The sequence below is a fragment of the Halichoerus grypus genome, chromosome 2 (genome assembly GCF_964656455.1).
Source record: "Halichoerus grypus chromosome 2, mHalGry1.hap1.1, whole genome shotgun sequence".
NCBI lineage: Eukaryota > Metazoa > Chordata > Mammalia > Carnivora > Phocidae > Halichoerus > Halichoerus grypus.
Genome location: NC_135713.1, coordinates 208,434,374 through 208,459,591, shown reverse-complemented (window position 1 = coordinate 208,459,591; position 25,218 = coordinate 208,434,374). Strand labels below are relative to the sequence as shown.

The 25,218-nt window shown below is 61.6% G+C and overlaps 3 protein-coding genes across 14 annotated transcripts; all 3 read left to right on the top strand.

The window, feature by feature from the left end:
• The first annotated feature begins 1,953 nt into the window (after positions 1 to 1,953).
• On the top strand, positions 1,954 to 11,259 carry MAFG (MAF bZIP transcription factor G). 9 transcript variants are annotated; one of them, XM_078066272.1, is made up of 3 exons: positions 1,954 to 2,128; positions 6,270 to 6,332; positions 6,434 to 11,259. In XM_078066272.1, exons 2-3 carry the CDS (start codon positions 6,297 to 6,299, stop codon positions 6,884 to 6,886), a joined length of 489 nt encoding a protein of 162 aa, XP_077922398.1. In that variant the 5' UTR covers positions 1,954 to 2,128; positions 6,270 to 6,296; the 3' UTR covers positions 6,887 to 11,259. The 9 variants fall into 9 exon arrangements, with proteins under 9 accessions (XP_077922398.1, XP_035949645.1, XP_077922397.1 ...); XM_036093752.2 differs by having other exon boundaries at positions 1,954 to 2,132; XM_078066271.1 differs by lacking the exon at positions 1,954 to 2,128 and adding an exon at positions 2,295 to 2,345.
• A 67-nt stretch (positions 11,260 to 11,326) lies between these two features.
• SIRT7 (sirtuin 7) lies at positions 11,327 to 17,542 on the top strand. 3 transcript variants are annotated; one of them, XM_036093725.2, is made up of 11 exons: positions 11,327 to 11,476; positions 11,547 to 11,684; positions 11,808 to 11,912; positions 13,935 to 14,005; positions 14,104 to 14,176; positions 14,828 to 14,926; positions 15,001 to 15,237; positions 15,379 to 15,459; positions 15,627 to 15,733; positions 16,184 to 16,269; positions 16,880 to 17,061. In XM_036093725.2, the coding sequence occupies exons 1-10, from the start codon at positions 11,384 to 11,386 to the stop codon at positions 16,191 to 16,193; spliced, it is 1,014 nt and encodes a 337-aa protein (XP_035949618.1). In that variant the 5' UTR covers positions 11,327 to 11,383; the 3' UTR covers positions 16,194 to 16,269; positions 16,880 to 17,061. The 3 variants fall into 3 exon arrangements, with proteins under 3 accessions (XP_035949618.1, XP_035949607.1, XP_035949599.1); XM_036093706.2 differs by lacking the exon at positions 16,184 to 16,269 and having other exon boundaries at positions 11,328 to 11,476; positions 16,880 to 17,542; XM_036093714.2 differs by lacking the exons at positions 14,828 to 14,926; positions 16,184 to 16,269 and having other exon boundaries at positions 16,880 to 17,542.
• A 343-nt stretch (positions 17,543 to 17,885) lies between these two features.
• Positions 17,886 to 24,917, top strand: PCYT2 (phosphate cytidylyltransferase 2, ethanolamine). 2 transcript variants are annotated; one of them, XM_036093736.2, is made up of 13 exons: positions 17,886 to 18,048; positions 19,821 to 19,909; positions 20,445 to 20,606; positions 20,856 to 20,922; positions 21,679 to 21,763; positions 21,953 to 21,997; positions 22,634 to 22,772; positions 22,943 to 23,025; positions 23,273 to 23,350; positions 23,573 to 23,638; positions 23,722 to 23,787; positions 24,078 to 24,166; positions 24,260 to 24,917. In XM_036093736.2, the coding sequence occupies exons 1-13, from the start codon at positions 17,960 to 17,962 to the stop codon at positions 24,369 to 24,371; spliced, it is 1,170 nt and encodes a 389-aa protein (XP_035949629.1). In that variant the 5' UTR covers positions 17,886 to 17,959; the 3' UTR covers positions 24,372 to 24,917. The 2 variants fall into 2 exon arrangements, with proteins under 2 accessions (XP_035949629.1, XP_035949638.1); XM_036093745.2 differs by lacking the exon at positions 20,445 to 20,606.
• Positions 24,918 to 25,218: the final 301 nt, after the last annotated feature.

Below are 25,218 nucleotides of genomic sequence, written 5' to 3'. Positions count from 1 at the left end.
TCCCAGTGGGGAGGGGGAGGAGGAGAGCAGCAGCACGACATAAATCAGCCTCTCAGTCACCTCCCACGTATAAATGGCAGCCAGAGCCCATCCTGTGAGGATTGAGGAGTTAGGGGTGTGGGGGCATGAGGGGACTAGCCAGTGAGCTTCCACCCATGGTGGCTCCCAGCCCCAGGGCCAATCACCTGTGTTTCCTGATGGCGTGGTTCCGGCCTGAGCTGGGTGGCACCGAGTCAACCCCGTGTGGCCTGCCAGGGTCCTGCTGTGTGCAGTGGCTCTTGCGGCCCAGCAGTAGCTCAGGCCCTACATCCCTACCAAGTGTGACCAGGAGAACGGAGCTGGTGGTGCTGGTGAGGAGGCTAGAGAAGCTGGAGCCCACAGGACTGCATTTTTGTCCTCAGGGGCAAGCCTTTGTAGTTCTGTATATTTGGTTGACTTTAAAAGTCATGCCCCTGGGGCACCTGGCTGGCTCAGTTGGTAGAGCATGCAATCTTGAGGTTATGAGTTCAAGCCCCACCTTGGGTGTAAAACTTACAAATAAAATCTTTATTTTTTTATTATTTATTTTTTTAAAAGATTTTATTTATTTGATAGAGACACAGTGAGAGAGGGAACACAAGCAGGGGGAGTGGGAGAGGGAGAAGCAGGCCTCCCGCTGAGTGGGGAGCCCGATGTGGGGCTCGATCCCAGGACCCTGGGATCATGACCTGAGCAGAAGGCAGACGCTTAACCGACTAAGCCACCCAGGTGCCCCTACAAATAATATCTTAAAAAAAAAAAAAAAAAAAAAAAGTAAGAGTCATGCCCCAGCTATATTAAGGCCCTGGAGTACAATGTCATGCCCTGCCCGGAAAGAGCACCTTGGGATAGACAACCACACACAACCCTACAAAGCAGGGTACAGGCACTGTGGGATGGAGAGACCTTCCTGGAGGCAGGCAGGGGGTCCTGCGGGGGCCCTTATGCCCCTGGCTTTGGGGGCCTCCGCGGACGGCCTTCATCAGTCAGTGGCACTGAATTCCCACAAAGACCCGGCCGCTGCCGGTCCATCACTGCTCCCTCTGCCAGCTCACTGAGTCCCACTGCCCTGCCTCGCGGGGTGACACCCTTCCTGGCTCTACACCGGAGAAGGGAAGTCCAGGACTTGGGAGTGGGAATGGGATCGCTCCAGTGCCCCATCTCCCCCTGGTTGCCTGTCTCTGGGAATTCTGAGCAGCATCCAGAAGTCCTTACAGAAGGGGCGGGAGCAGACGCGGGCTCGTGGGAACGGAGTCCCAGACAGATGTGGATGAAACAGGAAAGGTGCGGCGGGCACATCAACTATTCAACAGATGTCTACGGTGCGGTCCCTTGCGCTGCCCCAGGGCTCGTCACTAACGTGAGGTCTCGGGGCGGTGGGGAGGACACACCACAGTCCTCGCAGGACCTTGGAGGTGGCCTTGGCCAGACCTCACTCTGAATCCTGGACAAGGCTGTCGGGTCCTCTGTGAACCAGGCCACGGCTGCCTGGCAGGGCCGGGGTCGGCTGGGCAATTACGCGAGGTAACGCGCGCAGTGCCCGCCATGCAGCATCGGAAGCACCTCGAGGACCCTCTCCGCGATGCGCGGGGACCTCAGGGCCGCACCGGTCCCGTGGGTCAGGAAAGCGGGACACGGGCCCCCGGGACCCCCGGAGCCCCCGCCTCACGGCCCGGAGCGTGGCCCGCCGAGGAGCGCGCGCCCAGGGCCAGTCCCGCGAGACCCCGCTAGGGCAGGGCGCGGCGCGCGGTGCCCGGGCGACGGCTCCGGGCGCGCAGGCGCAGTGCGGGCGCGCCCGGCCGCCGCCGCCGAGGCCGCCGCCGCCGCCGCCGCCGCCGCTCCTTCCCCTTTAAGCCCCGGCCGGCCGCGTCGCCGCTTCATGAATGGAACCCACGTGACCAAACATCATGTGACGTCTGTGGAGCGGCGGCGGCGGCGGCGGCGGCTGCGGCGGCGGATCCCGAGCCTGGTCCGGCCCGGCCTTCCCAGCGCGCTCGGCCCGGCCCGCGCAGGCGGCGAGCCCCCACCCCGGGCCCGGAGCCCCCGCGCGGCCTCGGAGCGCCCGCCCGCCCGCCCGTCCCGGCCTCGGCCCGCCCGGGCCCGCAGTGTGGTGGGTGAGTGCGGCGGCGGGCCGGCCGGGCGGCTGGCGGGGGGGCTCTGGGCCCGGGGTGGGGGCGGGCGGGGCCGCGGCTCCTCCTGGCGGGCCGGGGGCGGCGCGGGCCGCGCGTCCTGGCTCTGGGTCTGCCCTGCGCCCTCCTGGCGGCCCGTGCCTCGGTTTCCCCGCGGGTCAGGAGCAGCTCCTGGCCCTTGCGCCGGGGATGCTGGGGGTGGGTCGCGGGGGACGGAGGAGGGCGGGGCGGGGCGTACGCGGGGCTCGCTCGGCGGAGCCCCGGGCATCCTGGTGGGAGGGGCGGCCGTGGTGGCGGGAGGAAAGGGTGGGGTCGAGCGGGGCGCCTAGGGCTCCGCGGAAGAGCCTCGGGGCCCCGGCTCTAGCTGCTGATTCATCAGGTGTCTGTGTCCGCCTCCCCGGGCGCAGGGGTCCTCGGCGGGCCTGGGGGGGAGGGGGCGGCACGTGGCGGGGCCCGGAAGACCCTGCTCGCGCCGGCTTCGCTCCGACACACGCGTGCCAGAGCCCAGAGGGAGACTTGCTGAGTCATCAGCATGAGGTCACTCGATGCTCATTCTGATGTCTGGGGCGGGGGGATTTGAGCTTGGGGCCTGGGGTCTGAAAGGCCGGAAGATAAGAGTAGGAGGAAAACTGGGGAAGGGGCCAGGCCCAGGGACTGGGGCACCGGTTCAGGTTTGGGCTGGTATGTAAGTTGAAGGCAGGGTGGGTGAGGAGAATGTGGAGGGGCCTTGGTGCAGGTTATCTTTCCGGGCAGAATGTGAAGCCCCTGGCCTGCCCATCCCCTCCCAGGCATGCTCTTCTTAGGCAGCCGGTCCCTGACCAGCGTCTGGGACAGTTCCCCAAACTGGGAAATAGTTCTCTGAGTGAGAGGAGGGGAGGAGCTTAGGGGGGCCGTGCTTGCCAGGCTGGGAAGCAGGCTTTCCCTGTGACTGGTCTGGTTGGCTAGGCTGGGCAGCCCCTGGGCGGGGAAGAGAGGGATACACCCTGGCCAGAGAGGGAGTCAGTGGGAGAAAAAGGGGTGCCTGTCCTCAAGTCCTGGAGGACAGTGGACAGGGCAGGGGACGCAGGTGCAGCTCTACCAGGAAACTGCCAATGAGCCGACGCAGCAGGACCCTGACATCTGGGGAGTGAGGTGTCTGGTGAGCAGGCCCTGCCCCTTTCGCCGCCTGGCCTTGGCGTGTGGGGCAAAGCTGCAGGTGGTCGTGGCTTTGATGGTGCCTGGCCCTCGGGGCACGGCTGGTGGGCTGGTGTGGCGGGCATGGAGCGGAATGATGCAGTTCCCGATCACCCTAGAGTTGTCCCACTTGAGGTTGGGGCTCTGTGCCGTGTGGGTGTCAGCAAGGATTGTGGCCCTGGTGGGTGTCGGGCCTCTCGGGGGTGACAGCCTAAGGGTGGTGTGGCCTGAGCTACCTTTCCTGAATGTGTGGGTGGTGTCTGGACTCCAGGGGTAGGGTGCTTTGTCTCGACCAGAGCTGACCATTCTTGCCTAGGGGTTCATGGCTAGGTCAGGCTGGCCTTGTGGTTCGCCTTCGGGGGTACCCCTTCCCCCCAGCACACACACGCCCCCATAGATACTTAGCCTTGGGCTTATAGATGCCAGATGTTTTAACACTTCAGCTGATCTTTTGGCTGGAATTTTATACTTTAGGAAAGTGCAGATTCCTGAAGAGGGTACTTTTTTAAGTCTTCTCATTTATTCTTAGGTGGAAATTAAGTTTTCGACTTTTTTTCGGAATGGCTTTCAGTGGCTGAGGGATTTTGCAGGAGGTGGTTCTGAAGGGCAGGGTGGGAGGAAGGTCAGGCTAGGTTGGGGCCACACTGTTTGGGAGATTTGGCCGCTAGAGTTTGCAGGCCAGGAGAAGGAGCAGGGGCTGACTGTCTTGCCTCTTGCCCAGTGTCCACATCCTAGAGTCTGGGCCCAGGTACAGGGATGGAGCTGTCTGAACCTGTTTTCCCTTCCCAGCTGGCTGTCAGCCTGAGGGGGTGGCCCAGGGTACCTTGGTGATTTCAGGCCCATGGGACTGTCCGTGCCTTCTCTACCAGTGTGGCTCAGCCTCTGGGGAAGGTGAGCAGGTAAGGATGACTGGGCCCCAGCTCTGGACCAGTCTTTGGGCCTTCGAGAAGAGGAAGCTTTTCATTAATCCAGCCTCCTGGATACCCTCTTCTGGCTTCTAGAGGTGCCCTGAGCTGTCTCTCACAGTCCATCCCCAGAGGCTAGCACTGTCACATCTGTGTGTGTTCCCAGGTGCGCAGAGGCCGGCTCAGGAGGCTGAAGCCCTGGCTCTGCTGAGCCCTGCCCCTCCCCCCGCACGCACACGTACGCTACACCTGTGATTAGGAGGCGAGAGGCTGCACTTGTGCTGAGTTCAGGCCTTCTGCAGAGGGTGAAATCTGTCGAGGAGGCACTTTTCAGCTCCCAGCCGCCACGCTCGGCACTTTTGTGTGTGATCTCTTCAGGAAGTCACCGTTGTGCTCAGCATTCAGGGGTGGAGGAGGGAGGATGGCTGGTGGGCAAAGCTGGTGCCAGGACTTTTCCTTTGGGCTGACAATGGAAGGACCCAGGGGAGTGTCCCTGCACCCCGACTCAGACTCGAGGCTGGGGGAGGCCCTCCAGCTTGGCCATGAAATCCTGGCCCCCAGGGTGCATCTGGGGCCCTGAGGATCTTCTGACCTCCAGCGACTATCTTCTCCATCCTCTGCTCTGGAACAGCCGTGGGACTCCAGCCTCAGGGCCTGCCTGAGAGCCTTGGGTGACCTGGCTGGCTGTGGTGAGGCACCTCCCGGGGCGAGGCGAGGTGACGTGGCGGCTCTACCCTGGAGCCATCTTGCACCTCCACCTCCCTAACCCGTGCTTTATCTCCCCAGTGAGGGTCAGAAGGCCCCCCAGCCCAGAATTGCCTGCAGTGCTTATGACCTCCTGCAGCAGGGAGGCGTGGTCCAACTTTCCCTCCAGGCATTTACCTTTCTGCGCCTAACCTGTAAAGTAGGGGGCTGAAAGGGAGTGTCCTTGCCTAAGGGTTTGATGGGGGCTGGCTGAGTCAGGATTGCAGGATTAGGTGCGTAGAAACGTCCTTGGCAGGGCTTGAGGAAGCAGACAGTGAGGGCCTGGTGTGGGAAGGGCAACTGAATGGGTGTGAGGGGGCTCTTTGGTCCACCCCTCCCCAAGTCCTTTTGTTGTTGTTCCCTGTGCTATGGGCAGTGACCCCTGGCTGGGGGGGGGGGGCAGGAGGGGGCTGAGCAGGCCCCCTGGGTGGCCAACCCGGCACTCTTAGGAAATAGCGTGGATGGGGTGGGGCAGGGGCACAAAATGCCGCAATCCAAAGCCACAGGAAGGTTGCTCCATCAGCCGCGGAGGTGGGCTGAGCCCGGCCTCTGCTGGGATGCCTGCCACCTGGCGGGGGGGCTCCCACCAATGCTGAAAACAGTTGAGCTCTTCAAAGTGAAAAGTCTGTGGGAGAATCAGGGCTCTCCTTCATCCTCCTCTTGGCCTGAGTCCCCACTGGCCCCTAAGCCTTCGTGGGGACAGGGCCAGCTAAGGGGAGGTGGCTGTAGGAGGTAGGGCCCTGGAGTACGCAGGTGCAGGGTCACTGGCCCCAGCCCTCACCTGCTGTTGGCCAGGCTGGCCTTTCTGGCCCTAGCAGCGCTCTGCTTAGGCTGTGGGTCCCCTGGGGCTGTGTTGGCTGGCAGCCTTGGGGAGTGCCAGGCCAGGCTGGTGAGGGAGCGGGAGCGGGAGCGATGTGCTGAGTCAGCGTGACTCGCCAGGAACAGCCATGCTCTGGGGCGCACACTGGGGTTATTTTTAAAGCTCCCAGCTTCCTTCTAGGCTGGCCCTTCCTGCATCCCTCTCATCCCTTCCCAAGGCCCTTTTCTGGTCTCTGCCTTTCTAACAGCCCTTCTGTTCCCCTTCCCCCATCAGACCCACTGGGTTCCCTAGGGACAAGGCGGACAGGGAGCAGCCTACCCGAAGGGTGGCAGGTGGTCCTCGGGGCCAGGTATTGGGAATGGTGAGGTGAGAGGCGAGGCTGGGGGCTGGGGGCTGGGCCCCTTCCCCAGGCTCTGTGTGGCCTGGAGAGGGAGAGGGGAGTAGTGTCCAGGGTCCTGACCTCCGCTCCCTGTCTCGCAGAGTGCCTGCTTGCTGTGCCCCCGGGTTATGACGACCCCCAATAAAGGAAACAAGGCCTTGAAGGTGAGCAGCCGGAGTGGGCGGTGCCTTGAGGGGGGCGGGGGGCGGGCCACCAGGTGGGCGGCCCCCCGGAGCCTTGACCTCCTGCCCTGTCCTGCCCGCAGGTGAAGCGGGAGCCGGGCGAGAATGGCACCAGCCTGACTGATGAGGAGCTGGTGACCATGTCGGTGCGGGAGCTGAACCAGCACCTGCGGGGCCTGTCCAAGGAGGAGATCATCCAGCTGAAGCAGCGGCGGCGCACGCTCAAGAACCGCGGCTACGCGGCCAGCTGCCGCGTCAAGCGGGTGACGCAGAAGGAGGAGCTGGAGAAGCAGAAAGCGGAGCTGCAGCGGGAGGTGGAGAAGCTCGCCTCGGAGAACGCGAGCATGAGGCTGGAGCTCGACGCGCTGCGCTCCAAGTACGAGGCCCTGCAGAACTTCGCCAGGACCGTGGCCCGCAGCCCAGTGGCGCCGGCCCGGGGCCCCCTCGCTGCCGGCTTGGGGCCCCTCGTCCCTGGCAAGGTGGCCGCCACCAGCGTCATCACGATAGTAAAGTCCAAGACGGACGCCCGGTCGTAGGGACGCGCGCTTGCCCGGGCGGGTCTGCGAGGGGCCGTTAGGCGCATGGCGAGTTTGGCAGCCCTGTCCCCTTCTTTCTCCTCTCCTCTTCTTCCTCTCCTGCCTCCTCCCTTCCCTGCAAAGCACAACCTGCACCCCAGGGGCGCTGGGCTGAGCCCCTTTGATCTCGTCGTTGTCATCGTGTGTTTTGTACGTTGGGATTGGTCAGTTCGGCGGTGACGTGCGGTTGCCCCAGTCCCCTTTGTACCAAGGCCGTGCAGGCTTGGCGTCCAGAGTTGGCCCTGTGGGAACAGAGAAAGCTCGAATGCGCGCATGGGGCTCGTGCGTTGGAGCAGGGAGGGCTCCAGGGCAGGAGGGGCTGCTGTCCACTCTGGGTGGCCCCCAGGCCCTGACAGCTGCTGGCTGGCAGGGGCTGTGATTCAGTGCAGCCGACAGGCATAGATGGGCTCTGCTCCAACGAGTAGGGTGTCCTTGAGGGCCCTGGGTGGGCGGGCCACCAGCCTGGGCGCTACAGGCACTGGGAGGGATGAGGCGTTCCGTGGCTTTGGGCCAGGGGCCACGGCGCTCGAGCCTGACGCATTGCACTGAACAAGACCAAATCACTGGTTGTGAGCATACGTGAAGGGTGTGTCCAGTGTCCTGCGATGGGTCCCGTGTCACTGTTTACATGACCTATTTGTGTGGTTACATAGCCCTTTATTTAAAAGAGAGGAGTTCCTTTTACGAAGTTATTAAATTATATGTTTAAAAGCTAAAGAAAAAAGAGCTGCAGAGTATTTATAAAACTGTCTTTTTAAAAAAAAAAAAAAAAGCAAGAACATTTGACCGTATATATGGACGAGGAAGGAAAGTATAATAGAAACTTTGCTAGTTTAACAAAAGAAAAAAAGCAAACAACAAAAAAAAAAATCCCTTTCTTGTAAACTTATGGACAAGTCTTTGTGGCTGTTGGAGTTTAGTTTTTATATACACAGAGTTATCAGACGTTATTTATAAAACTTAGTTTTAAAAAAGACAAAAAAAAAAAAAAGCCAAGCCGTGAGCGACCACAAGGCGCGTCCTGGCGTCCTCTTTGCTATCTCTTTTGCAATTGTACCGAAAGTGACTTACTCCTTCGCCCTTCCTGCTTCCGTCTCTTGCCGGTGGTGTCGTCCGTGCCTGGTGAGGTCTTGTGCAGCGTCACGTGCTGGTGCTTCTGGTGACCTTTGACCTGTGGGTGTCACTTCTTGTGTCTGTTAATCCCGTGTTTGTTTTTTGGATTTGGTTGTGTTTTTGCTTCTGCTGGCTTGCTGGGCCTGGACTGGGGTGCTGGGCAGCGCCTGCTCCAGCAGCGCTCGGGGGTCTGCCCGCCAGCCCAGCCCCTTCTGCCTCGGTGCCTGACCCAGGACCCCAGAGGATCAGATCCGGGGCTCTGCCGCTCTCACCTCTGCACAGCCTTGGCTTCGCATGTCTGTGTAAGGCTTGGGATGATCCAGGGGCAGGGCAGGTGAAACGAGGGGCCATCCCAGAGCACCCCCCCCCCCACTGCTTCCACGCCCACGGCCTCTGGCCATGGCTGGCAGATTTGCAGGGACCACAGAGTCACTGGGTGCCCCCAGGTGTCTTCCTTTTGGCCTCTAGTCAACACGTGTGGGCTCTGGTCGCTGACCCCAGCTTTGTTCCTATAGGCTTCACGTGGGCCTCATCAGGGGAACCCCAAGGCCCACGTGGGAGTTTCCAGGCCTGCTGCCCACTTACCCCAGCAGTGCTTCCATGCTGTGAAGGAATGCTTCCCAGGCAAAGCCAGGTGGTTTTGGGGCTCGTCTGGGGTGGCCCCTTCTCCCTTCCTGAGGGCCGGGGTGGGGGGGTCTCCCCTGGTGCCAAACAAGGGCTGTGGTCTACAGGGCCAGGTCCTGTCCCTCACCTCGCCCTGAACTTGCGCCAGCTCTTGGCTTTGGGCCTCCTTTCGCCTCCCTTTGGGATCTGTGTCTTCCAGGGATGCGCTGCTCAGCTCGTGGAGGTGCTTCTCTCCGGGGCTGAGCCCACCTTCCCAGGGCCCCTCGGCAGAGGCAGCTAGTCTTCCAGACTTGGCTCCAGAAGCTCCTCCTAGGCATGAGACAGGAGCTGCCTGCAGTGCCGGCCCTCAAGAGGCTACTGCCCTGTCTCTGGTCACATGGGCCTCAGCCTCCAGACCTTCTCCTGGAGGTCGCTGGTTGGCTTCTCTGGGGGCCCTGAACCCTGTAAAGCACAGACATGTGGGCTGGTGAAAAGAAACTCAGTGCGGCCTGGCAGGGTGTAACTTCGTGGGCAGCGGGGTTTTCATCCCCAGGGTGCCCATGGGACAGGAGCGGGGACATGCTCCTGTCATGTGGATGGGCTTCTCTTGGCCCTAGATGCCCCGTCGTTCCTGGTTGTGCCGGGTCAGCCTGCAGTGGAGATTTTGACCGTTGACTCTCAATACTTAGTGGCTTCCTGCCCCTCCCTGCTGTGTGGCTTTGTCTACCTAGGGTATAGACGAAAGTTGTTGATGTTGGTTGTAGCAGCACTGAGTTGGAATCGCATCGTAAGACTCCCTGAAGAGGGGGAGAAGCCCGTGCCCTCCATATCCATTTACGCTCCCCACTTTGGTGCTGGCTGGGAGGTAGTCGGCCATCTGCCACCTGGAGACCTGGAGAGCAGAGGAAGGAGGCAGGTTTGGAACGTGAGAGGCGAGTTGGAGGGTGGGCACAGGTAGAAGAGAAATTGCAGGTCTGGTTTAGGTAATAGAAGAAGCTTCTGGAGTTAGTGAGGCCCTGCTTCCTTTCAAGGTTTTTGGATTTGGAGCAGCTGTTCCTTGGGTCTGGGGGAACATCCCGTTCCCATCAAGCCGGCCCCATGGGGCCACTGCACTCTGCCCCTTCCCCCTTCACCTTGGTTTCTTGACAGTAGCGCCTGTATCCACACGTGACTGGTTTGGTGTCTTTCTGATTCTTGTTAATTCAGTTTTCCTACTGTGAGGGTGTTGTGTTCTTTTTCTCCTCGACTTTTCTGACACAGCAAATCGAGGGCTTTGGCTGAAGCCAAGTCTCCCAAACTTGCCCGCTAAGTAAACCATGATGTGCACCTTCCCATCTTGCCCTTGCCCTCACTCCTCCCTTATTCCAACACGGACGCTCAGATTTCAGAGGAGAACCCTGTGGGCACAGGTCAGCTTCTGCCCTGAGTATGCCCCCAGGGAGACCTCCCCGAGGCCCTGGCTGCTGCCCCGCTGGGTAGCACTGCTGTTTGTACGGGTGAGAAGACACGGCTGCTCAGCTGTGTGGGGTGCTGGTTTCTGCTGGGTGCCGGGTCTCCCCTGGAGGCTCTTCTGCTCTCGGTCCACGCTTCTGGTCTGTGTGCACAACTCTGACCGTCAGCAGCAGCCCCTGTGGTCGGTGCCCGAGCCCACGGCTCTGATCGGCTGCAGCCTGCTTTGGGACAGGTGGTCAAGCCCCCTCCTGTCCCTGTTGCCTCCCTCTCTGAGGTGGCCAGTTGGCTAAAGCTCCCGTCCACAGCTGGGAAGCCCAGGCCACAGCCTGCAGCACCATTTCCGCTCTGGGATCTTGTAAGTTACTTTTTTAGGCTGTGGTTTGGTGAAAGGAACCAACACAGTAACGATTTTTTCCCCCCAGAAGCCACTGAATAATTCTTTTTGGCGCGTTATTGCCTTCCTGTTGGCTGTCTAGTTTTGGAGCAGGTGGGGAGAAGTGGAAGACACAGAGGCAGGGGTGTGGCCTGTCCCGCTTCAGGCCTGTGTGTTTTGAGTGTGTGCTGTACCTTTGGGCCAGTCGCGCACGTTTCCACCCCACGCAGGAGCAGCGCCTTGGTGCGTGGGTGTCTGGCGAGCCCGAGCTGGAGTGTAGGAGAGTGTGCCCCGGATGAACTGCGAGGGGACAGCCCCTCCAGCACCTTGTGTCCCAGCCCCTCCCATCCCCTCAATTTGCTACTCCCTGAAGCCTTTAACCAAACGGGAGTGGGTACAGAAAGCCTTCTCCTGGCATCTTAGGGCAACAGGACAAGGGCTGTCCCGTGTGTCCAGCTCTGGTGCTCTCCTGGCGCTGAGAGGCTGGGTCCAAGCAGAGTTGATCAGACCCTGCCTGTCCTGCCTAGGGCTGAAACCAGGGGGAGGTGGGGGTTCCCTGGGACCTGCCAGGGCTGGCAGGGGTTGATGAAGATCCAGGTGAGGAGGGGCCTCCCTGGGGCGGGCCTCGGCCTCAGTGCCCACCCTGCCCTGTGCAGTATTTATTGCTAAATTATTGTCCAGGGGGGCGGCACTGGGCCGGACCCCGGGTATTTATTGCTGTACATAGTGTATGTTTGTGATATATAAGGTTTTCTTTATTTTGTATATGATCAATAAACACCTTTTAAAGAGACTGTCAGGTGCTTCCTTTGCGCGCCGCGCAGGCGGGGCCGGAAGGGCGGGGCGGGCCTCGCGCGCATGCGCCAGTGCGCGGCCTGCCGGGAGGCGGAAGCGGAAGCGCGGATCTCCCGGGAGCGATGGCAGCCGGGGGTCCCAGCCGCTCGGAGCGCAAGGCGGCGGAGCGGGTCCGGAGGCTGCGGGAGGAGCAGCAGCGGGAGCGCCTCCGCCAGGTACGCCGCCGCCCGCCCCGCGCCGCGCCCCCGGCCCGCGCGGCCCTCACCGCCCGCCCCGCGCCCGCAGGTGTCGCGCATCCTGAGGAAGGCGGCGGCCGAGCGCAGCGCCGAGGAGGGCCGGCTCCTGGCAGAGAGCGAGGACCTGGTGACGGAGCTGCAGGGCCGGAGCAGGCGGCGCGAGGGCCTGAAGCGGCGGCAGGAGGAGGCGAGTCCCGCGGCGCGCCCGGGGCTCGGTCGGTGCGGGGCTCGGTCCGCGGACCGCCGGGGCCGGGCCTCTCGCCGTGCGGGGGCGGGGGCGGGGCTTAGGACCGGCCTCGCGTCTCGGCAGGTGTGCGACGACCCGGAGGAGCTGCGGAGGAAAGTGCGGGAGCTGGCCGGCGCCGTCCGGAACGCCAAGTACCTGGTGGTCTACACCGGCGCAGGGATCAGCACGGTAGGGCGGCCGCGCCCCCGGCTCGGCTCCCGGGCAGCCCGCGGGCGCAAGGGGCGGGTGTGGGGCGCCCCCTTCTGGGTGACTCACCCCAGGACCGAGCGGAGTCTTCTGAGTGTCAGTACTGATTCACAAAAAACTCACTTTACAAACAGCCCTGGTGTTCTTTTTTCAAGTTATTTATTTTTAAAAAGTAATTTCTACAGCCCATGTGGGGCTGGAACTCACGACCCCGAGATCTAGAGTCTCACGCTCTTCCGGCTGACCTGGCCAGGCGCCCCGCTGATCTAATCTTCTCTTCTCTTCTTTTTTTTTTTTTTCTTTTCTCTTCTCTTTTCAAGACTTATTTATTTGAGAGACACAGAGTGCGTGCACGGAGCACACTGTCAAGCAGACTGCCCGCTGAGTGCGGAGCCCCACGCCAGGCGGGGCTCGAGCCCACCACCCTGAGATCAGGACCTCAGCCGAAACCGAGAGTCTGAGGCTTAACTGACCGGGCCACCCAGGCGCCCTACCCCCCCCCAATATTCTTTCTTAGAGAAACTCGAAATGACTCCGCTTGAAACTTCAGTGGGGAGATAAACCTTTTTAAATGTTTGCAGTTTTCGTGATACATATTTAGAAACAAGAAAGGAAGAGGGATAAAACAGGACATAGTACTTCAGTGTTTGTGGGCACCTCCTCATTTGAAGTCAGAACGGTTCATCACTATCCCAAGATTATGTGGGCAGAGCTAAGCCCAGAGCTGTCTCCTGGTTGCCCATGCATCGTGTTTTCTAAACGTTGAAAGAAAATAAGTAGAAAACAAGGGTTTGGGCACGTTTTATTGAGAGGCCATCTTGGGCCATGGAATATGGTTAGCTTTGAGAGTGTCATTTGTCTGCTTAATGGGTGCGTGTTGAGTGCGACTCACGTGTAGGCCAGCAGAGGTGAACCCTGAGGATTTCTGTCCTCAAGAAGCCCGTCGGTGATGAGAATATGGCGTGTCAGCAGATAGCTAAGGTAAAGCTGGCTGTGCTAGGTTGCTAGAGTGGAGATGCAGACACACACACACACACTCTCAGAGCTGGGAAAGCCATCCAGCTGCTTTTTGTGCAAGGCAGCATTGAGGCCAGGCCTTGAAAGCTGAGTAAGGTTTTACAGGCAAGGGTGAGAGTAAGACCCTCCAGACAGGGATGAGCTCAGAGGCCCAGCAGTGAGACCGGGTAAGGGGCACTGACTACCCTGACTTGCAGACCCCGCAGCCCTGGTAGCGGGGTCTCCTTCTTGCAGTCACGTGTGTTGCTGTCATCTGTGGGAGTGCTGCTCTGTAGTTTGCTCTGAGCATTACCGTTCTCATTTCTGACATTTCTCTTCAGTGTGATTCGGAACCACGCTGTTCAGGGTGGGCATTTTTCTGAGCCTAAGCTGCAGGGAGGAGACAGCGCTGCCCAGAAGGCAGGTCACTCAGCCTGGGGAGCACACGACTCCTTGACCCTGGCACACCTTCTGTCTTCTCTCGGGGTGACTTTATTTCACTGGGTTGAGAACTAGAGAAATTCAGTGGTATTTATCTTTGTAAAGGTAGGGCAGGAAACACTATTAGGATGTAAGAATCGGGACGGATGAGTGCTCCTACCTAGGGTTTCACCACGTGCTAAACTTTCCCTGAGCGCTGGCTAGGCCCTGGGGACCCACAGATGAGCCTGACCAGTCCTCTCCCTCAGTTTAGAGGATGGGTGTGGCTGCAGAGCCCAGGCTGTACTCTGTGCTGGAGAGGTTCCCAGAGGCGTTAGGACTCCTTGGAACCTGGAGGGATGAGCTAGACCAGGTGGGAGCAGGGGTCTGAGCAGAGGGAAGGAGCCACTCTGTGTGGGTTCAGGCAGGTTGCACTAGGAAGTGCTGAGCCTCTGGAACGAATAGACGCTTGTGCACGGACAGGCCTGGAACACATTAAGAGAAACATTTGCTTTTCACTCTTGCGAATTTTGCCAGTTCCTACAGTGATGCATTGTCACTGGGTTTATTTTCTTTCTGAACGTGCAGGCAGCCTCTATTCCAGATTACCGGGGCCCTAATGGAGTGTGGACACTGCTTCAGAAAGGGAGAAGCGTTAGGTAAGCAGCCCAGGGCAGCCTTCCCACTCAGTCGAGCAGAGGCAGCATGGGCCTGCCCTCACAGCTCCCCACACCTGTGCTTCCCTTCCACCTGGCAGTGCTGCTGACCTGAGTGAGGCCGAGCCAACCCTCACCCACATGAGCATCGCCCGCCTACACGAGCAGAAGCTGGTAAGAACCTGGTGTGGCTAGCAAGTACACTTGCTGGGTGCCTGGGGCAGAACCTGGAGGGCCACCTTTGTGCCCAAGTGGCAACGGCTTCATGTCTCTGTCAGCCATTGGACGTGGGATGAGCGCTTACCAAGTGTTTTAGACTCCTGGCTTGAGTGTCTCTCAGGAATCATGTATAGGGTCTGCCTCAGGCCCAGAGCTGCTGGTGGCTCTTTTCCTCCTGTGTTTCTATCACATTGTCCAGACAGATCTCAGAAACCACCTAGCTAAAGGGGAAGCTCATGGGAAACCTCTGGGGACCCTCTGCTGAGCACTTTCAGCCAAGTGGGGAAGGATCCATCCTCCGGGTCCTTCGGTGACTTGAAACCTAATGAGCCAAGAGAGCGTCAGTCTGGGCCCTTCCCAGCTGAGAGCAAACACCTGCCCTCCTAGCTCGCCAAGCGCTTCAGAGCTGTTGCGGGCAGCCTGGGGCCCTTCCCACCCAGGGCCCTCCCAAGTTGTGCTGGGGCCTGCTTCTCTCTTTTGCCTTTGAGGCTTCATGCAGGGTTGGAGTCGCCCCCGGCCTGGGGGCTCTGGGCGGGGTTAAGGATGGTATCCCTGCTGAACACACCGCGCAGCCCCCCTGCTGCCTTGCCCTTGTCTCCCCTCCAGGTGCGGCATGTGGTGTCTCAGAACTGCGACGGGCTCCACGTGCGGAGTGGTCTGCCTCGCACGGCCATCTCTGAGCTCCATGGGAACATGTACATTGAAGTGAGCGGTCCCGCTGGGCTTCGGGGGCCTGTGCGGGCCGGCGGCTCCTGCTCACGCTGCCCTCCCCTCCGCAGGTTTGTACGGCCTGCACCCCCAACAGGGAGTACGTGAGGGTGTTCGACGTGACCGAGCGCACTGCGCTGCACCGCCACCAGACGGGCCGGGCCTGCCACAAGTGCGGGGCGCAGCTCCGGGACACCATTGTGCACTTTGGGGAGAGGGGGACGCTGGGGCAGCCTCTCAACTGGGAGGCAGCCACTCAGGCTGCCAGCAAAGCCGACACCATCCTATGTTTAGGTTCCAGCTTAAAGGTACGTGAACAGCACCACGGATGGACTGGGAGGGGAGTGAGCCTGCCAGCCCCTTGCCAGTTCAGTGTTCGACCCTAGCTTCCTAGAGCTTCGTTCCCTATTGTGTGTGTGGTCTTTTTGTCTGTCCGTCCATTCCTACAGGTTCTGAAGAAGTATCCTCGCCTCTGGTGCATGACCAAGCCCCCCAGCCGGCGGCCCAAGCTCTACATTGTGAACTTGCAGGTGAGTTGCGCACTGAGAGATACCTCCTTAGATCTGGACCTTAGAACAGGAGAACCAGAGAGTTCCTGGGACGTTGGTGTCCTGAACTCATGGGCCACAGAGGTCTGGCTGAGAAAGGGCCATTGGGAGGAAGTGAGGTGTCCTCACTCGCCTTCCCCTGTCCCCAGTGGACCCCAAAGGATGACTGGGCTGCCCTGAAGCTTCACGGGAAGTGTGATGACGTCATGCAGCTCCTCATGGATGAGCTGGGCCTGGAGATTCCCCCCTATAGCAGGTGAGGGGGGCACGGGTGCATCCCCCCCCTTTTCCTGCCCCTGTGTGGATGGGCCGTGTCTGTCTTTCCTCGTGAACTGAGCATAGAGAATGCTCTGAATTGTTGCAGATGGTGTCTGAGGTGCGACTGCAGCCTGGTGGCCCCCGCAGGGAGCGGCTGAGGCATCAGCTAGGGCGCCCTGGCTGGTGTGACTCCCTGCGGGGAGAGGGAATGTGCCAGTGTGCACCTGGAGAGTCCCCCTTCTACCTCAGACAGCCTGGACGGGAAGGTGCCTTGAAGGGACGTGGTCTCGGCAACTTCAGTCAGACAGAATCTTGGTGCACTTGGTTTGGGGAGCTGGCATACTTTGGGGAAGCTTAAACTGTATCTTAATACAGAATTTGTGATAATTTAGACGTGGTATATGTATTGAGTAAAAAGTTTACACTTTCTTTCTCTGTGAATTTTCAGGGTCTTATAGGGGAAATCAGTAACTTCTTTTAATCAAAGGGTTCAAGAATTAAGGATCCCTTCACCTTCTGGGCCTGGCAATTCTTGTATGTTATGTTTGTGGTGTTCTGTAATGTGGGCCTATTGTGTACTGTACTTTTTTTTTTTTTTTTTTACATAGCTCATTTTCTTTATCAGTGCTTATCTGTATCTTAAGTTTATAATATGTGGTTCTACATCTCAGTCAGACACATGATCTCTTCCTGGTGTAGTCTGTAGGCCACACCTCCCTAGTCAGCTGGCCTCCCCCCCCCCCCCCATCAGGTCTTGCAGTCTGGGAAGAGGGAAAGGGTCTGGTCCACCTGCCCCTGGCCATACAAGTGAAAGGTGGGGTCCAGCGTTACTAGTGATTCACCCCTCTTGGGGCTACTGCTGCCCCATCCTGGGTGTGCACGTCCTGCTCCATCACCAGCAAGGACACTGAGTTCTGCAGAGGCTGAGCTAGTGTGAGTGCTGACCTTTGAGTTACTTGGGGAGCCTACCCCTCTTGTAGCTGTTCTGTAGCTCAGGGACAGTGGAGCTGCCACTAAGCAAAGCCTGGCCACAGTTAAGACAAGGGGGAGGGAAGCAGGGTGACCTCAGTCAGCTTTCCCGCCCTGGGGCAGGTTGTGACAGAGGCTCCCAGGCATGCCTGACCTAGCTTTTCCTTTTCGGTAGGTGGCAGGACCCAATCTTCTCCCTGGCGACTCCCCTACGTGCAGGTGAAGAAGGGAGCCACACTCGGAAATCGCTGTGCAGAAGCCGGGAGGAGCCCCCGCCTGGAGACCGGGGTGCACCACTTAGCTCAGCCCCCGTCCTAGGTGGCTGGTTTGGCAAGGGCTGCACTAAACGCACAAAAAGGAAGAAAATAACGTAACCTGGTGCTGGACAAGAACAATTGGCACTTTGCAGATGACGGAACTCTGATTCAGGGGCAAGGCCAGGACTGCCCCCGGGTCCCGTGAGCATCCTCCCGGGAGGACTGCTTAGCCCTTGGTCCTAGCGGGAGCCCCCTTGGCACTGCTGTGGCCGCCTCGGGCGTGGGCCTTCGGAGGACACCTGGCCTGTCCAGCCTCCTCTTAAAGAGGTGGCAGCCATGCCTTTGTGCGAGAACAGAACTCGGGTTATTTCACAACTGGCCAGTCCGGAGGAAGCACACGGCTGCCTTTCCTCCTTCACCGGGCTAGTCTCAGGGGCCTGAAGCCTATTTCTACTGCTTCTTACTAAAACACGGTGACTTTATAGCAACCTTTTTCTGAATTGGGTTTGCGGCAGAGGGGTGGTTTTGGGCCTGGGCGCTCAGCAGGCCTTTTTATTGTTATTAAACATCTCTGCACTGTCGCGCGCGTGTCCTCGAATGACTGCCCTGCGGGGGCGGAGATGGGCGCGGGCGCCCAGCTTAGGCTCCTTGGGGGAAGCGGGCGGAGCCCCACGTGGTCCTGCCCCGCCCCCTCGGCAAGGTGCGCGCAAGCTATTGGCCCAGCGCGCCGGGGGGCGGGGTCTCCGGGGCACGCGGTAGGCTGCCAGCCGGGGCGGGGCGGGGCTCGGCTCTGGCGGCTCACGCCATTGGCGGCGCGAGGCCGGTAGGGGGAGGGGCTCCGGGGGAGGGGCGGTGCTCGCCATTGGCCGCGCGCGGCGGGTGAGGCCCGCGTGACGGCGCGTGCGTCGGGCGGGGCGGGGCGGGGCGTGCTCGGGGCCGGCGGGCGGCGGCCGCTGAGAGTCGCGGAGCCGGCCGGACCGCGCCGCCGCTGCGGGGCCATGATCCGGAACGGGCACGGGGCGGCAGGCGGTGCAGAGCCGCCGGGTCCGGAGGGCAGGCGCGCCGTGCGAGTGTGGTGCGACGGCTGGTGAGCGCGGCGGCGGCGGCGGCGGGCGGGCGGGCGGGCGGGCGGGCCGGGGGCGGGGACGGCCGGGCCCGGAGCCCCGGGGCGGCCGTGCGTCGCGAGCGGCAGGCGGCTGCGGCCCGGGCCTGCGGCTCCCGGTCCCGGCGCCCTCCTGGGGACGCGGGCGCTCCTGCTCCGGGGTCCGCCGCTGAGCCGCCCGCCGGGCCGATTGAGTCTGGCCGGTGGTGGCGCGAGTCGCGTGTGTCCGGTCCCGACGAGCGGGATCACTTCATACCCGGGGAGCCGTGCGCCCGGAGCGTGTTCGCGGCGGTCTCCATGTCCGGCTCCCCAGCCTGCCTGCCGCAAGGTCGGAGGGATTCTCCCGGGTGTCTGGGCAAGCGTCGGGGCAGGAATTGCCTGTGTCCACGACCCCCAGTGAAGCCCCCGGGCTCCGGGGTCCCTCCCAGGAGGGCCACAGTGCCCATCCGTTCTCTCCTCTGGCCGGCCGAGACCTGGAGTTGTTTCCAGTAAGTTTGGAGCTGTTAGCAGATAAGAGGAAAACTGACCTCTGCTGACAGCTTGTCCACTGTGATGCTTTCTCGTACCTTCACTTGATGGAATCAGAGAAAGAACAGCTGACGGCTTCAGAGGAGAGCGAGGGTGTGTGGGGGGGGGGCTGCCATACCTTTGCAGCTGTGCCTGAGTCACCTTGGGTAGAGGAGCATGGCTTCATGTTGGTGGACTCTGACCTTGGCCCTGGTCTGACCAGGCCCCTGCCCCAGCAGGCCAGCCATGGCCACAAGGCCACAGTGGCTAGGACACATCCCAGACCCAGCACCACCCTGCAGTCCGAACTGTGCACCCCCAGCCCAGCCTGTCCAGTGAGCTCAGGGGCCAGCCAGGCTCCTGGATGTGGACTCTCCTCTTCTCTCACCCCAGGGCCAGAACCGTGTGACCCCACAGGCTTGTGTGCTGGGACATGGTGTGCTGTGGTGGGAGTAACAGGTGTCAGGGAGTGGAAGAGCTTTGTGCGCCGGGTGGCCTGAGTCACCTGGAGAAGCAGGGACACTGTCACCTACTCAGGAGACGAGAGGCTTTGGAAGGAAACAGAGCTGGTGTGGGGCCAACTCGGGGTCCTCCGCAGCACACACAGCAAGTGGGCCTCTAGCTGAGAAGTTACTCCTTACTCAGGCCCAGATTTGAGGATAAGAGCTCTAGAACCAGCTGGTAGGAAGATGGTTGTTGGCCCCAGAGAGCAAAGCCTCGCTGAGTCTCTGGAGGCCATGGGGGAGCGAGCAGGATTTCCAAAACTAGTAATTGCCTTCACCCACTTGTCAGAGTTTGTTTCGTGTTGGTCCCGAAGACTGTCCACTTGCCTCAGGGTAGTACAGAGTCCAGCCCAGTTTAAATTAATGTCAGGTTACAGATTAAAGGGCCTGCCCCCCCCCATTGTTTGCATTTGGTGAGAGGAGGGGCTGAGGGCAGAGGACAGGGCTCCGTGGCACCTGTGGGGAGCCGAGGCTGTTCTGTGTGCTCACCAGCCCTGGGGACCAGCAGGCCTTGTTCCTGGGCACAGCCCAGCCCCTGTCGTGCTTGTTAAATCTGGCCCAGGGACCAGTGGTGTGGGGAGCTGAGTGCCCACCTCCCCTCTGAAAGCCCAGGCTCAGCCAGACCCCGGAGCAATTCCCAGTGGCAGCTTCTCAGAGGAGCAAGGCCGCACCCCCACACACACACCCACTCCCAGCTGCTCAGTCCCACCCTCTGCACAGGGACTCACCATTTTGTCCTTTCCACAGCTATGACATGGTGCATTATGGCCACTCTAACCAGCTGCGCCAGGCACGGGCCATGGGCGACTACCTCATCGTGGGTGTGCACACCGATGGTAAGCTGGGGCTGCTGCTTTTGACCTTACACGGCCCCGCAAGGGGTCAGGCCAGGCCCAAGGCCATCCTTGCGAAGAGCACAGCTCAGCAGCTTCATGCCACCTGCAGCCCCAGGTTGAGCCCACTCAGGGCCTTCCACCTCGCAGCTCAGCTGGTTGGTTGAGCACTGCGGCCAAGGGATCACATTTCTGGCCCTGCTGCCCACTTGCCCTCCCTGCACAACCTGGCTCCCGGGACCCTGGAGGATGGAGCCTGGTTGTCTAAGGACTTTACCCGGAACTGTGGTTAGGTGAGGGAACCACGCAGTTATCCAGCAAACACATCCTGAGCAGTTGTACTGGCCCATAGAGACAGGGTGGTGTCCTGCCCTTGTGACAAGCTGAGGGCCCAGGGAGAGAGACAGCTGCCTGCCATGAGCTCACATGTGGTTACAGACCCTGCTTGGTGCTGGGAGGGGGCTCCCGAGGCCAGCGAGCCTGTGGTCCAGCCCTGCAGAGGTCACCCGTCTTGTCCTTGCTCTATCTCTGGCTCTAGAGGAGATCTCCAAGCACAAGGGGCCCCCGGTGTTCACTCAGGAGGAGAGGTACAAGATGGTGCAGGCCATCAAGTGGGTAGACGAGGTGGTGCCGGCGGCTCCCTACGTTACCACGCTGGAGACCCTGGACAAGTACAGCTGCGACTTCTGTGTCCATGGCAGTGAGTGGGTGGGGCTGGGGCCCAGAGTGCCGGGGCCTCTGGGCGGGCCGGAGGGCAGCCGGGGTGCTGGGGCCTCCTCACACTTTGGGGAGCGGCACCGAGCCTTTCGAGGATCTGAGAAGGCCTCGGGTCCTTTCCCAGAAAGAGTCCGTGCACACCGGGGCCAGCCTGGGATGAGGGTTGAGGGTCCTGTAGGCCCACGTGGTCTGGGTTGAGAATCCTTACGCTCACACGTGTGTTGCTCCTTAGATGACATCACACTGACCGTAGATGGCCGTGACACCTACGAGGAGGTGAAGCAGGCTGGGAGGTACAGGTGAGTCCCGGTGAGGGTCCCACCTTATCAGGAACGGGGCTCGAAGCTCCCCCCAGGCTCTTTCTGCCTGCGAGGAAAATGGCCAGGACCGGAACAGGGTGGCATGCTGCCCAGTGGGGCTTCGAGTGTCGTAGACCTGCACCGTCCCGTATGGTCCCATGTAGTCACAGGGTGGCTGGCCAGCAGTAAGAACGGGGGCTGTGGCCGGGGAGGGGGTTTATTTTCTTTTTTTTTTTTTAATTTTTATTTATTCATGAGAGGCAGAGGGAGAAGCAGGCTCCCAAGGAGCAGGGAGCCCGATGCGGGACTCAATCCCAGGACCCTGGATTCATGACCTGAGCCGAAGGCAGACGCTTAACCATCTGAGCCCCCCAGGCGCCCGCGGGTTTATTTTCGTTACCCTAACTCAGAAAGCCCTGGTGGCCGGCGGCTTCTGTCCCAGCAGCGCGGCCTGGTTCCCCTGGCCTTGCCGGACATGGGTGCGGCGGGGACCTGCCCACCCAGCCCTGCACACTTGGGGCTTTGCAACGCTTCTGCTCTGTCATTTCCTTCAGTGGATGAAAGCGTAGTGGCCTTCCCCGCGCTCCTGGTCCTGGTTTTCTGTCGCGGCCCGAGAGCCGCGCGGAGCTGCCTGGTCCGCACACAGCACGGCAGGGGGCTGGGTCACAGCAGGGCCGCCCTCAGGTGGGGTGAGCTGGTGGTGGGGACTTTGGAGCGTGTCCAGGATGCGAGCCCTGACCCCGCCTCTGTCCCCAGAGAGTGCCAGCGCACCCAGGGCGTGTCCACCACGGACCTCGTGGGCCGCATGTTGCTGGTGACCAAGGCCCATCACAGCGGTCACGTGAGTCTGGGGGGGACGGGGGCGGGATCCCCGAGGTCCCAGGGCTGAGGACACTGCTGGGAGGGAGGGAGCACCCGATCTGCCCTGTCCTTGCCTCTCTGTGGGCTCCAGGACAGCAAGTTTTGAGGCCCTGGGGTTGACCATGTCTGGGGGGTGAGGCTCCTCAACGTCCCCCATCCTTCCATTCAGGAGATATCGTCTGAGTACCGGGAATACGCAGACAGCTTTGGTAAGGTGAGTGTTGCCCCTACTGGCCAGGCCAGTACCTGGTGCCCCCAGGCTGCCCCTGGGGCTGGCTGGGACACTCACCGAGCACCCTGCCTCTGGGCACCGCCTGGGTACTGGCCCCCGGAGGAGGAGCAAGGACCGCCTTTGAGCAGGTGGCCTCTAACCAGGCGGCCTGGCCCCCTCTCCCTTTGTAGCCCCCTCACCTGACACCCGCCAGGGAGACACTCTCAGGCTCCTCCCAGGTGACCAGAAGGTGGCTCAGGGCGCTGGGTCCCCACAAGGGCAGTGTCCACTGCTGGGCCAGTTGTCCGGCCCCAGTGCTGTTGGCTGCAGAGCGGAGCCACACGTCCCACTGGTCACCGGGGTCTTCTCCAGCCTGGCCCTGGTGTGGACGGGGCCCTGCTGGCTGGCCCGCGGTGTCCTGCCGGAGGCGTGCGCCTGCTGAGAGCACACACGGGACTGAGGGAGCCGGCAGGCTGCAGCTAGGGGTCTGGCGTTCTGGGCCGTCGCCCCCACACCTGCTCCCAGCCAGCCAGGCGGGTGCAGGCAGCCCGGCCGCAGGAGCGGGGCCGTGGGGTGGGAGCAGGTCGCGGACGTGCCTGCAGGGCATCAGTCACTGAGCGGAGCGCGCTCGGCTTCCAGTGCCCTGGGGGGCGGAACCCCTGGACGGGCGTGTCGCAGTTCCTGCAGACGTCTCAGAAGATCATCCAGTTTGCTTCTGGGAAGGAGCCTCAGCCAGGGGAGACGGTCATCTACGTGGCCGGCGCCTTCGACCTGTTCCGTATCCTCTGGGACCAAGTGGGAGGGTGGCCCCCGCCCTGGCCCTGTGTGCACCTCTGGGTCGTGGGACGGCCCCCAGACTGGGGCGGAGCTCGAGGGAACCTGCTGGAGCCCCTGGTCCTGCGGGCAGCTGCTCCTTTCCCTGTTACTTGCTTCTTAACCCGGGCACAGACATCGGCCACGTGGACTTCCTGGAGAAGGTGCACGGCCTGGCGGAGAGGCCATACGTCATTGCCGGCTTGCACTTTGACCAGGTCTCACTCCCTGGCCGGCTGATAGGGTGTGGGGGCCCTTGAGGGGCTCCTGGGGTTGAGGTTGGGTGCAGGTGGCCCACAGGGGTGAGGCTTGGGGTGCTGATGGAGACAGAGGAGACACACCGGGGCCTCTTCCCGGGGACTGGGGCTTCCCCACACTAGCGAGCACCCGTGAGGGGCTGTGGGGGAGATTCCAGCCCCCACCTGCCCGAGGCTGCCTGCTCACCTGAGCTCACTCTGGCTCTAGGAGGTCAACCACTACAAGGGGAAGAACTACCCCATCATGAACCTGCACGAGCGGACCCTGAGCGTGCTGGCCTGCCGGGTACGTGCCGAGGCGGCTGCGCTGGGTGGGGTCTCCTGCCCAAGCTGGTGGGGACGAGGGAGCAGTGCGGGCATCCAGGAGCCTCGAGCTTCCGGCCAGCCAGCCCCACCATGCTGCCCCCCTCCCCCCCAGTCCCCGCTTCCTTACCATCGAGCGCCCTCTCCCACCACCCTCTGACCTAGCTGGGTCCTAGCTAACCGCCTGTGTTCCCTGCTCCCATAGTATGTGTCAGAAGTGGTGATCGGGGCCCCCTATGCGGTCACAGCAGAGCTCCTGGACCACTTCAAGGTGAGGCTCCTAGTGGGCCAGGTCCCAGGGAGGGCCCTCTGAGTGCAGGGCGCCGGGCTCCCTGACCCCTGTTCCCTCCCCAGGTGGACCTGGTATGTCACGGGAAGACGGAAATCGTGCCTGACAAGGACGGCTCAGATCCTTACCAGGTGGGTCGTGCTGGGCCTTTGCTGGACACGAGGTGGTTGTGTGTGATGTCCCCAGCCTCCCGCCCCCTCCACCCCCCGGGCTCACAGTGCCTGTCTGGGAGCTTGGCTGGGGGGGGGTAACTGCCAAGTGGCCTCCCGGGATGAGGAGGCGGGTTGCTAAGCAGCGGGAGTAACCGTACTGGTGTCCTGGTCCTCCTGGGGTGAGGACCCTCCAGGCCCAGGCAGCTGGGCAGTCTCCTCGGGGTCCAGAGGAGGGCCCTCATCGCCTCTCCCTACCCTCTGGCCTCCAGGAGCCTAAGAGAAGGGGCATCTTCTGTCAGATCGACAGCGGGAATGACCTTACCACGGACCTCATCGTCCAGCGCATCATCAAGAACAGGTGAGGGAGAGGTCCTGGCTGGGCCCGGTGGGGCGCAGACAGCCACTGAGGACCCAGGCCTGGGCACATAGCTCACCACAGCCCGGCCCCCAGGCTAGAGTACGAGGCCCGGAACCAGAAGAAAGAGGCCAAGGAGCTGGCTTTCCTGGAGGCCAGGAGGCGGCAGGAGGTGCAGCGTGAGAGGGAGAGCGACTGTGACTTCTGAGCAGAGGGAGGTCACGAGCGTGCCCACGGGCCAGCCCCCTCCCTGCCCTGCTTCCCACGCCTTGAGGGATTGGTTCCCACGGTTTTTAACAAAGCTGCAGTGCTCCCTCTCTACCTGGCCTGCTCTCGGAGGACGCTGCCCCCTCCGCACCAACGCGGGGGAGCAGCCCAGCGGGCGGGATGAGCAGCGGGCACCTTCAGCCAGAGGGCGCCACCCTGTGTGCCGGTGAAGGCCCAGCTTCTGCTCCCCCCCCGCCCCCGCCAAGCCCCTGCAGACCCAGGACACCCCTACCGCCTGGCACTTTCTGCCTTCCCGGCCTCATTGGAAGCCAGCTTCAGGGGAGCAGTGACCTGAAGGGGGCACCCCCTTTCCTCCTCAGGGCACAGACCATGCCGCCTCCCGTGTGGGCTCCCTGGTGCCCTGGGCCTGGCTCTTGGGCACCGTGCCCCCCACTTCCCGGGCCAGCCTTGCTGCTCCCCCCACAGACTGTTCTCGATTTTGTATCTGACTGGCTGGTGTACAACCAAATAAACCTGGTCGGAGGTATTCTGTGTCCGGCTCTTGGCCCTGCTCCCCACCACCCTCCACACAGTGGGGGCCCGGGGGGAAGCAGGCAGCCTGGCAGCGAGGCATCCCCCAGTTTAGGACCCCCAGACTCCTCAGGCTGCCTCCCAGGGGCGAGAGCCCAGTGGGTGCTTGGCCCCGGAGTCTGTCACAGGCCAGTGGGAGGCGGGCTCCCGTGGTTCTGCGCAGGGCCACGCATCCAGGAAGGAGTTGGCCCAGGCTCCCTGACTGGGCCCGAAGAATCTCAGGGTCTCCAAGTCAGGGCCCGCTGGGAGCAGCCCAG

Coding starts and splice junctions, on each gene's coding strand:
- MAFG (XM_078066271.1), top strand. Junction 6,333..6,433: donor AAGGAAACAAGGCCTTGAAG/GTGAGCAGCCGG, acceptor TCCTGCCCGCAG/GTGAAGCGGGAGCCGGGCGA.
- SIRT7 (XM_036093706.2), top strand. CDS start 11,384: ATGGCAGCCGGGGGTCCCAGCCGCTCGGAGCGCAAGGCGGCGGAGCGG. Junction 14,006..14,103: donor CAGAAAGGGAGAAGCGTTAG/GTAAGCAGCCCA, acceptor TCCACCTGGCAG/TGCTGCTGACCTGAGTGAGG. Junction 15,238..15,378: donor GTTTAGGTTCCAGCTTAAAG/GTACGTGAACAG, acceptor CCATTCCTACAG/GTTCTGAAGAAGTATCCTCG.
- PCYT2 (XM_036093736.2), top strand. CDS start 17,960: ATGATCCGGAACGGGCACGGGGCGGCAGGCGGTGCAGAGCCGCCGGGT. Junction 20,607..20,855: donor CGACTTCTGTGTCCATGGCA/GTGAGTGGGTGG, acceptor GTTGCTCCTTAG/ATGACATCACACTGACCGTA. Junction 22,773..22,942: donor CGGCGCCTTCGACCTGTTCC/GTATCCTCTGGG, acceptor ACCCGGGCACAG/ACATCGGCCACGTGGACTTC.